At 36.4% G+C, this 11448-nt stretch overlaps 1 protein-coding gene across 3 annotated transcripts in view; it reads right to left on the bottom strand.

Annotated features, from left to right (window-relative positions):
- Positions 1-2795: 2795 nt before the first annotated feature.
- LOC143410339 (ATP-binding cassette sub-family A member 9-like) overlaps positions 2796-11448 on the bottom strand; it is a 73894-nt gene continuing 65241 nt past the window's right edge. Inside the window, exons 39-42 of one of the 3 annotated variants that reach the window (XR_013092720.2) lie at positions 6627-11336; positions 5421-5683; positions 4707-5292; positions 2796-3154 (exon numbers count right to left, since the gene is read on the bottom strand). Coding sequence is in view for 1 of the 3 variants with exons in the window: in XM_076871146.2 (XP_076727261.1) it covers positions 11238-11336 (99 nt within the window). In the remaining 2 variants the exon portion in view is untranslated. Of the gene's footprint in view, positions 3155-4550; positions 5293-5420; positions 5684-6043; positions 11337-11448 lie in introns of those variants that run through there. The other 2 variants (XR_013092719.2, XM_076871146.2) reach the window with 2 other exon arrangements.

The raw sequence follows: 11448 nt of genomic DNA, 5'->3' as shown, positions 1-11448 counted from the left end.
GTTTCTAATAGGAAAACACTGCTTATAAAACACAGGGATGGTTGGATGGAACTTGTAAGGAGGTAATGCTCAGGAAATCTCTGGGAAAAGGTATTCTAAAAGATGAAAAGGCAAAACTAACCACTTATTGAAAGTTCAACTGCTGCTTATGCAAGATGAATCAGTATTAGGTTAGGAAATTACTTATGTACTAAAGTAACTTTTAATCATTTTAAATTATGAAAACATATTTTGTACTTAACACCTGACATTCAGACAAGTGGAAGAAACATCTGTGTATTAACTGCACATTTCAAGAAATAAAACATCAGGAAATTGGAATCTCCCAAAGTTTCCTCTACCACCTTATTTTCTCACTACCATCACCCTCCCATGATAATTAGTTTCCTGAATTGTGTGGTCATCTTCACACTTTTTCAAGATGTTTGTATTTCTCAACAGTATTTACTAAGAAGTTTAATACTTTATGTATGTCCTCTGTATGTCTTTTTAAATTCACTAGTAAGATCCTTCATATTTCAGAATATTAATCTTTTGTCTGTTTCATTTGATACAAATATCACAACACATGACTCCTTCCATGATTCCTTTTAATAAATAGAAATTTTATGCTATTTATTTACCGAAGTTTTATAATCTTTCTCAAAAAAAGCTTTTCTAATCTTTACTTAGCTAATTTTCCTTTCCCAGAGATTATTATAATTGCTATTGTTTCTATCTTTTGAAAAATTTCCTTTTCTAACCAATTGCTACCAGAGCTTCTTGGTCTTTCTGATGGCGCGTTTTTCCTTCCTCTATGTCAGAATTGTTTTGTAGTCCTTGTTTGATAATTACCTTACACAAAGCTAGGAAGATACTAGAAGTTATATAAAGGAGTAGTTTTTACTTTACCTGGAGCCCAAGGTAAAACATAGAACATAGTTTCTTTTTTTCTATCTCTTTGTCACAGGGCAAGTCCCCCCTCCCTTCCCTTGAATTGCAGGTGTGTCTGTATTGAAAATTCCAACCTAATGCAAAGGTTTAGCACTGATGCAAGCCCGAGACCATGTAACTTGTCCTGAAATTGCTATGGAGGCCCAGACTTCCTGTTTGCAAAACTGGTAAACTCAGAAACATCAGTAAACATTAGCACAGGGGTTCCTTCCATTATTGGCTACTGAATTTTCCTAACATCATGAGAGTTTAGTTTAGGAATGCTGTTAAAAATAAGTATTTTATCTAAGATTTCTTCTGGCCATTTCAAGAGAAAATATTTTTTGTAGGGTCTATTACCAGAAACAACAACTTTAGGAAACCATATTTCATTCCTTCTTATGCAGAGTTTTCTATGAAAATGAACCCAAATCATACAGTGACCTTGAATAAATCACTTATATGAAAGATGAGAAAAGTGCATTTCCAATGTTTAAAATAAAATCAGAAGGGTTCACTAAAATTAGGTATTTTATCTCACATTTCTGATTAATGAGCATATTCTAATGATACAAAAATATCAGTCCATTCCAATTATATTAGTTATACAAAAAGTATAGGCACAAAATATTTCCAAAATAATGTAGAATAGTGAGTGTGTACATAGCTCAACTAGGCACTGATTTCCTTCAGTGTAAGTCACTGTACAAGTCTATTTTCCTTATAAAACATGTTATGCATGATTGATATGCTCCAAAACAGTAAAGTTCTTAAATGGGTAGAGAAGCAAAGTGGATATTATTAACATAATCTATTTTCCAGAGACATTGTATTCAACTCTATGTTATATATAAATGCAAATAAATATGCTAAAAAGACTGAAAGAATAAAGTGTGTCAGGAGCTGTCCATAGGTTACATGTGGGTCACCGCCCATGGATAGAGACATCTGGTGTCTGGGAATGATCAGTAGACATTTCCTCTGGTCAGTTGCCCAGGGACAATGTGAATCTCTATCCTGCTCTTCCGTGGCCCACACAACACCTGAGATGGATGTGACCTGCCAAGATGTCAATCAACCGCTGACTGCAAGGCATCACGAAGTGAGATTCTGCCCTTGAAATCTTATCCCTGCTTTTGATGTCCCCCCTTAAATAAACCACCAGTGCCGTTTTTTCTTTGTCTAGTTCCAGAACCCATGTGGACTAGATATATGAGGGGTTTCACCTTTTGTAAATATATCTCTGAGTATTTGTGTTCTGTTATTCACTAATTATTGGAGATTTTAAGTTTTAGGGTGACTTACACCCTAAAAGATGCTGGCCGTTGACCCCCCGGTAAAAGTGAATTATTTTTCTCTGCATTGGAGTGAGGGTATTGTGCATGAAAGGGGAGAGACATTAATACTCTAATAGAAATGGATTTTAATCCTTTGTCCATAAATTAAATCTTTAGGATTATTAGCAAATTACCAAGCATTTGTTCCTTGATAATCTTAAAATAAAGATCACATGCTCAATGTGAGGATAAACTGTATGTAAAGACTTAATACGTAGTAATCATGTGATGAATATTCATTATCGTTTTTGTGTATGCTTTTGAATGAAGGTGCTATTGAGAAGCACAAGTCAAGATAAGGGGACCTCAAGAGGACATCTGTGAAACAGGATAAGACCAAGCACATCTTAGTTAGCAAATACCACCTAATGGTACAGATTATAAGAACTGATGGAGATTTTTCTTCACAGTCTCTTATCATTTCACAAAGTCTCTGTTTTCTTAAGAAACCAAATGCTGTTTTAATAGGGAAGAGATCCAAAATGAAAAATCTTTGTTCCCTGTACCTATTGGTTAATACAGTCATCATTTCTTAAAATTAACATCATCCTAATCTTAGTATTTATTAATGAGCACAAATATTAGTTTTTAAAAATCGTCTTTGTAAGCTTTTAAATGGTTATTGAATTCTCAGTTGCTGCCCTACTTTATCATATTTAGTCTTTAACGTATGGTCTTCTGCCTCTGTTGTACAAAGATGTGGTTTGCTTTTCAGGGACCATCTATGAAGGACACTTGCCACACAGGGCATCATATATACAAAGCAGCACAGATACCTAGTCATAACAAAGGAGTGTCTCCAGTGTCCCTTCTCATTCTTCTTTTTTGTAAGCAAGTTCTTGCATGATGAAGCCCATGTTTGTCAACAAATACCTCTCTCTCTCTCTTTCTCTCAACTTTTTGCTCTGTTGATGAATAAAGAAGAGGAAATAAATGTTAAGATATTAATAAGAATAAATTTCCTGCCAACAAGTCCTACCTGATTACGCTATATTCCCAGGGAAGTGCTTAGATTCTTTGAATTCTAAACTTAGCAATGAGGTACCACCATGTGCTGTCCTCCTCTCTCCTACTCTCACATCCAGATGCTTTCAATTGTATTTTCTTAAATGATATTTCACAAGTATATTTTAGTATATTTCAATTTAGTTATCAGTGCCTCACTGAATATCATGTCTTTTTCATAGCTTTTTCAAATCCCGTAATATAACTTGCTGAATCTTCCTTGGAGCTTGTCCATAAACAAAACAAAACAAAACAAAACCCTGTTCATTAAATGTTTATGAAAAGTCTTAATTGCCTATGAGAATAGATTGATTTGTTTGAATTATAAAAAAAAGTAGTTTAGAGGGCCACATAAATGCTTGCATAAATGCACCAGGACTTTAGGCACACAGCCAGAAGCTCCATCCTAGTTTATGCCAATCTAGGTCTTGACATGGACATGACCTCATTTTTAATGTCATTTTGTCCATAAATGATCTACACTGTTGTAGAATACTACCATGGAGGTAAATGGTATGTGTGTCCCTGCCTGAAGCCCTCACAGCCATGGGACAGGATCACACACAGGGTGGCACAGTTTCCTAGAGTGGAAACTACAGTGAGATGTCCAGGGGCCAGGTCCCATGGGAGGCTCAGAGGGTATTGCCAGAGAGAAACTACACGGGCTGTTCACTGAGGCTGGGAGCAAGTCTAGGTTCAAACAGATGGAAAAAGAGGTCAGAAAGCCCACAAATGAAAGTGGAAGGGAGAAATAGAGATTTCAGCCAGGGTGTCCAAGAGACTGTGGGCTGCCCCTGGCAGTGTGGACACTGTTAAGGAGATTGTGTAGGAGGGGAAACAGTCAAGGGGGTGATGGATCACCTGACTAGGGAATCGGCCACAGCTCCATGTAGCCTGAAGAACTGTGACTCGTGACCCTGTAGGTTTTCCATTGTAAACCAGTCTTACAGTGTAAGGTCACTTGTTAAACTATCCCTTATACTATTTCCTTTCCTCACCTGATTTGTTAGGCTCTTCAGCTCATATCTGAATATAAAATAAGACAGGGTCTTGTTATTGTGAATTTCATAGTTTATGTAAAGATTCTGATTTTCTCCTGCAATGCTAATGCTTATGTAGGAAGAAAACCCTTTGTTTTACCATGAGTATAGAAGGCTGTTCACTGTAAAGTATTCTAAATGGCAAAGGATTTGAAATAATACTATTGTAATGAGAGATACATATTTCTCAATCGGATTCAACACATCACATTCAAAGAGTTAAAGATGCAAGAAAGTATTTTATATTTTAAAATAAAAGTCTGAAAATGAGAGAGACCACAAAAACATTTCTCTAAATGTTATCAGTAAAAAGTCTCCCAGTTATAGGAAGCATATCCCAAATGTCTGCAAATTGCGGATGATAAAATCATATCGTTCTGTATATAAACCTGCAATTTGAAAATGCACTCACATTCAAGAGTCACACGTCACATATGTCCTAAAGATTGACCCAAGTTCTTCATAATGAATTCATGAGCACATTTCCAGTTTATTGGCACATTGCTCTTATTTTTTGTTGTTTAGCTTAACACGATTGTTCTAGTCAGCTTTCTGTTGCTGTGACCAAATTGACTAAAGGGACGAACATTTTATTTTGGCTCACTTTTCAGAGGTTTTAGTCCATGGTCAGTTGGCAGAAGCATGATGGCAGAAGGGTGCAGCAGTGCTCAATTCATCACAGTCAGGAAGCCTGAGTAGAGAGGAAGACGTTGGGGAAGAGAAAACTCTTCCAGGGATCACCGCACTGATTTATTTCCTCCACCTCCTACAGTTTCCACCACTTAGTGATAATGCCATTAAATTACTAATCCATCAGTGGATTATCTCTCTGATGAGGTCAGAGCCTTCAAAATCCAATTACTTCCCAAGAGTTTCACCATGGAACATGGTTGCATTGAGGATGAAGCTTCCAATACAGGAGTCTTTGGCGGACACCATGGCAATGATACGATAGTTGTAATTTTTAATAATTAGGTATTATCCAAGTCCTTTTTCCCCTATGAAATGTATCAGAAAAAAATCAGAAACATTCATTATTTAAAAATAATTTCTCCACAGATATTTGACATTTCATACATATAATGTTGAAATACAAACAAAACAGAAAAACAAAACATGAACTTACTTTTGGGATATCTGAAGAAAGTAACCTAGAAACTAAATTAATCCCTGGGTCTCATTTTCTTTCCAGGAAAATGGCTCATATTTCTTCTTAGTCTGAACCACATCCTTGTTAGGCTCCATCTGTTTCGCCTGCTTTGAAATTTCCCAAGCTGTTTTTGGAGGCAGATCATGGTTGTAGTTTTCCTGACCTGCTGAACATTGAATTCACGTGATCACTGACCAACAAAATTTTTTTTTTTTTTTGTATTGACTTCCAGTCAGTTCCTGCAGCAGAGAGACACCAATGTAACTTGGTGAGCTGCCTGATATAGTATCCTAAAGAGCTGTTTGGCAGAGGAAATCCAGTATTTTTAACTTTTCCTTTCTATGCTCCAGAAAAAAGTGACAGATTTCAAAACATAAAACACTATCTTTAGATAAAGAGAAAAAAGTAAAGAGCTTAGAGAAAAGCCTTTTATCTCTCCCCAGGAATTCTGGATCTTCTGTTTGACATGTTGTCTGATAATATAAATCAGGTTGTGAATATTCTAAAAAGCAAAATCTTGATTTTTCCCCCTCCCTGACTTCCCCTATCATACCTTCTCCCTCCCTCCACCCATTCTTTGTTTCAGAAAATGCCTCTGCCCTTTCAAGCTAAGAAAATCTTAACTACCCTTCGCCTCCATTCCTGCCAGATGCTCACAGAAAATTCACCCACAAGTCTTACTAACTTTAGTTCCAAAGTATATCCCAACTCAACCCACGATCTCCACACCCACAGCCTTCACCCTACTCCAAGGCTCTGTTATCTCTCAATCAGCATTATTGCAACAGCCTCCTACTGAATTTTCCCACATCCACTATGGAGGCCATACCATCTATTCTCCATTCAGAGGCAAGTGTTATTGTTTTCTTAAATATGTATCTGATAATATGAATTTCCCTCTTAATACCTTTCAGTGGCTTTCAACTCCACTTGGTGTAAAATCCATGGTACCCACTGTCCCATCTTACCAGGCCCTTCCACATTACCATCATGTCAAACACTCAAACTTGTTTCTAACTTGGCCTGTTCCACATGCTCTTCTGGCCTGTTCACCTCTCTCCCATTTTCAGACCACTGTCACTTGAATCCTCAGTTTGTTATCCCCCAAAGAGGTCTTTTCTGATTAGCCTTCTTTTCTGACACCTGATCACATCATTAGGTTAATTTTTGCACAGTATTTACCTGTACCAGGGTTTTCCAACCTTGACACTGTTGGTACATTGGGCTATGTCCTTTGATGTGTGTGTATGGGAAGATGGTGGGAGGGACCGTGAACGATCATCAGGAATGAGAAAGCTAAGGACATGAGTTAAGGCATCTGAAAATGTCATGCATAATGGTGCAGAGATGTTGTGATCTTGGTATTTGTCTTGGGCCCCCAAGGATATTAATTCTAGAGCCTATCAAGCAATTTCAGTTAAATACATGTACATAGAGTTTTACTGCATTTGACAAGCATGGTAAATGATTTTCTCTGGCAATCTTCGTCTCCCAGATGGAACAGAAGGATCCTGGTTTGGGAGTTTAGGACGGGTGTGTTGGAAGGTAAAATATGGCCAACAAGCAGAATTTAAGTGATTAAAACAAAAACAAAACAAAACAAAACAAAAAAACAGAGGAGGGGGGCAAAATTGGCTAGGGTTGGAAGGTCTGTCAAAGAATACTCAGGCTCTGAGACTGGAAGTTCTAAATAACATTGCTAGGACAAAATTTGAAGAGAGTAAAAATATAATCAAATACTGAACAAGCTGAGCTACTTAACATGAGAATAACACAAAGTTTAGCTGAAGATGAATACTGGAAGAACAATATACAACTGGTAAAAATATGTTATTTGATAAAACATTTTTGACTAAATTTTATATCCTTTTAAAATCTTTGTCTATTTTTAATTATTTTCTTTTTGTACCAGGAATTGAACCCAGGGGTACTTAACCACTGAGCCACATCCTCAGCCCTTTTTATTTTTTATTTTAAGACAGGGTCTCGCTTAGGGCCTTGCTAAGTTGCTGAATATGGTCTTGAACTTGTGATCCTCCTACCTCAGCCTCATGTAGGCATGCACCACTGTGTATTTTTTTTTTAAACTGGTAAAATTCCTTTTTTGTTTTAAAGACAGTTGTTTCACCATCTCCAGTTGATCACTTCCTGAACTCCATACCTTCTGTCAGCGGGCTCCACCTTAAAAAGTTCTCAATGCTGAGAGTCCTAAGGGAGTCACTGGACCATGTGATTCAAGAAGATCGTGAAACTATTCAGAGAAGAGTGAAAATCCAAACTAAGAGAATCATAAAAGAGACTTTGTTCTTGGCCAATCAAATTATGATTTAATGTACGTCCATTAGCAAAAAAGAGAATTGTAAGCCATTATCCAGCCTGTGTTAGATCCTTATATCCCAATTTATGTAGCTAGAAATATTAAAAATTAGTTTGCATCCACCCATGCATTTTCAAAAAAAAAAAAAAGTCTACAAAAAAAATTAATCATGCCCTGAGATGAAGTTCTCCTGATTCTCTAGGACCAAGTAATGGAATCTGTCAGGTTCTAACTTACACAATAAGCAAATGACAGTAGGGTCTCTGAGGTCCTTTCCTGCTCAGAATTTCTGAGGTAATTTGGTATTGCTGGTTAAACACACACCCAAGCTGCAGGTGAGGCTTCAGGAAGGTGTAAGGACTTATATACATAGGAATTGCTATATCCACTCAACAGGAACCTGTTTTGTTCTATCAAGCACCACCCCCTCACAAAAGCTTTGCCTTCTGTAGCTGGTGGACTGCCACTCCTATGTGATAGACTTTTTTTTTTTTTAGGTAGTCCTTGACAAACTTGATTTCCAGAGGCTTTGCTGATTCACAGTACATACTGCAGTTCATTGAATTTTTACCTTCATTCACAGGAATCATTGACTGACTATTGTATAACCACTACTGAGACCTGGGTTCTTTTGAAAATATTCAGTCATGAACTACAAATCTTATTGGTTTTTGACCACTTTCATTGTTAATTTATTAGATTTGTTCCAAAAGAATGGTTTTTATAGGCTGGCCCAGTGTTGAGAAATTCACATCTCTTATAAGAATAATTAAACCTAGTATCACTGAAATTATTCAATTATGACCCCATGGTAATATTTTCATTTATTAATCTGTCTGAATAAATTATTCTTATCACTTACTTCAAATATTCCAAACATTCATTTGGTATAATTTTGTATATCTAGCTGGGCACAATGGTACACGCCTGTAATCCCAGCAATTTTGGAGGCCTAAGTAGAAGGATTGCAAGTTCAAGGCCAGCTTCAGCAACGTAGACCCTCAAAAACTTAGCAAAACCCTGACTCAGAATAAATAAAAAAAAAGGGCTGGGGATATAGCTCAGTGGTAAAGCATCCCTGGGTTCAATTCCCAGTATTAAAAAAATATATATATAGCTTTGTATTACTAAGTTAGAAAAGTCTTCAACTTACAATAAGAATTCCATTTCAAGATAGCAATTTTAACCCAAGATTTTAACTCTTTTGCTTTGAAATTGCCATGGATAGAACTCAATAAATTGAAAAAAAAATTGTATTAACCCCGGTTATAGGCAAGTTACTATCTAGACATTTTTTGGCATGGAATGATACAGGTAGACTGGGAATGGAAGAAGTCTCAGCTTGCCAGAGCATCAACACCCTAACCACGTAAGAAGACAGTGGGAATGGTCACCTTTGCAGGCCTCTGCTCCAGGTGAGGAGTGGGGAAAGACAACTTGGATCAGTTCAAGGTCTTGAGCAACTGCATCAGTGACCCTGTGGTCACAATTGTATCACTTATTCCAGGTTTTGCTCTCACCCTTTCCTTGGCATGAACTACTGCATTTGTCAATGCAGTGATAACCCACTATTGTAGTAAGCAGCCCCAACTCTCAATAATCTCAATAGCCAATACCACAAAGTACTTTACACCCAGAGAAAGCACTCTACGTTGAAGGGGCTGGTGATTAGATCAGATTATCTCTCTATGCCTGCCCAGACAATCTTCCTATCTTAAAATCAAGCATGATATGCAACATAATAGACACATGGACCAATAGCACATCATAGTCAAAGGGCCTGGAGTTTGGGAGGACATCTTCACTGTGCCATTTTAGAAGTTCTGCCTCCTACAGTGACAAAATAAATATAAATAACTATTTGCAATGTTATATGAAGTAGGCACAAAGTAATCAATGTTTGTAGAGAGTCTAGCGAATGATGTGTATTCTTAGTCTTCTTATAAATGACAATGTTGCCATTATCACTTGACTGCTTCTAAAATTATATGTCTGAAAGTCTTGTGACTCAAGTTTAGTTTTAGTTTCTTTTACAGGACTGCTAGATACAAGTCCTCCCCTTGAAACATTCTTGCACAGATTATTAACATTGTTTATCTTCACTTTTTTTAGCCTTGAAAATGTACCATCGGCTAAAATGATACATGCATGTTTTGGCTATTTCTCATAATACATAGTACATTAACATTTTCTCATCAAAAAATGCTTCACTGAAATGTTTCCTGAGTCTAATAGAATGTTATTAGTGTGACTGAGTCAAGTCTTAGAAAGTGATGCATTGGTTTAGGGAACACTCTATTATTACTTATAATTCAGTGATAATTGCAGTTTGGAGCCCTTGTTTCATTGCAAGGGACAATTATTCTAGTACTAATAAAAATGTAGTCTTCAATGTGTTGACATATTTCAACCACTTTGTAACACATAAAAGTCAAGTGGGTCACTAAAACCTATATTAATGTCTCCTTTTTTAGAATAAGAAATCCAGGGCCCTTTCTCTCATATGAGTATTCTCACAGGTCAATGGCACCATGGTAATTCCATAAACCAGAAGATACAAGAAATATTGCAATCAAAAAAAAAAAAAAAACTCTTTCACATAGACTTCTTCAAATGTTCAATTATCTAGCATCATTAATAGTAGTGAAGTAGTAACAACAATGAAAAATCACCTAAAAAAGACTTTACAGATTTATTCTGTTGATTTTAAGGTGCTTTAGGGTCACCTGATGAGTCATAACATATAAAGATAGAGTAAATTAAGACCTATGACTCTTTAATAATTTGCTAAGAGTACAAACTTATAACATTAAAAAATACAAAATTAGAAATATGTTTCAAATTAGAATGCAAAACGTGTTTTAAAAATGTTCCTCAAGTTGATCATTCAAATTCTTATTGCAAGCATATGTCTTGACAGTTTTCAAATTTCTTTTATAATCATCACAGGCAAAACATTTACTCTGTAATCTAAAGTCTGAATAATGACAGAAAAAGAGACTCACTGAATTAAAAAGAGGTTAAAAAACGAGTTACAAAAAGCAAATACTGTGCTGCTAGGTAATCGATTGATTGCCTTTTCTCTAAAATCAATATTATATTTTAAGTTCTACTTTACCTAATCAAAAAGATGAGAAAATATTCAATATGTTGAAGTTTAAGAAAAGTTAAACGATCTCTGTCTCATCCTCAGAAGTGTCAACAATCTTATCATACATGCATTTGTAAACCTGGTACTCTGCGGAATGGGACTTGTTGGCTGGTCCCGTGGCTGTGTGATCTGGATGATCTTTGGCTGTATCATTGCTCTCACTGAATTTGCCCACTTGCTCTATTGAAAAGAATACTATTGAGAAAAGTTATGACATGAGTTTCAAAAATATTTTGTGCTATTCTGAGATAAGGCATATTAATGCTATAAAATACTGTTTTAAAAATGAGTCACAAGCTAAAAGAGAAGCAAATTATTTGCAGCTTTAAGGCTCTTCCTGTGGGAGAAGTTTCCACTTGACTGAGAGATCAAGTTCATTATCAAAGTCATCCAGCTCCTGTTCCTTGGAGAGCTCCAGGAAAACCTGAAAGGGAGAAAATCATAAATAAAAGGGGAGGGTTGTCACCCTGCGCAAAGGGTATGCACATACAAGACACTTAGATTCATGGATGACGTGGAACCACTGAAGCCAACCC

The sequence above is a fragment of the Callospermophilus lateralis genome, chromosome 11 (genome assembly GCF_048772815.1).
Source record: "Callospermophilus lateralis isolate mCalLat2 chromosome 11, mCalLat2.hap1, whole genome shotgun sequence".
Classification (NCBI taxonomy): domain Eukaryota; kingdom Metazoa; phylum Chordata; class Mammalia; order Rodentia; family Sciuridae; genus Callospermophilus; species Callospermophilus lateralis.
Note: the sequence above shows the minus strand (reverse complement) of the source record. Positions and strands in the feature narration are given on the sequence as shown.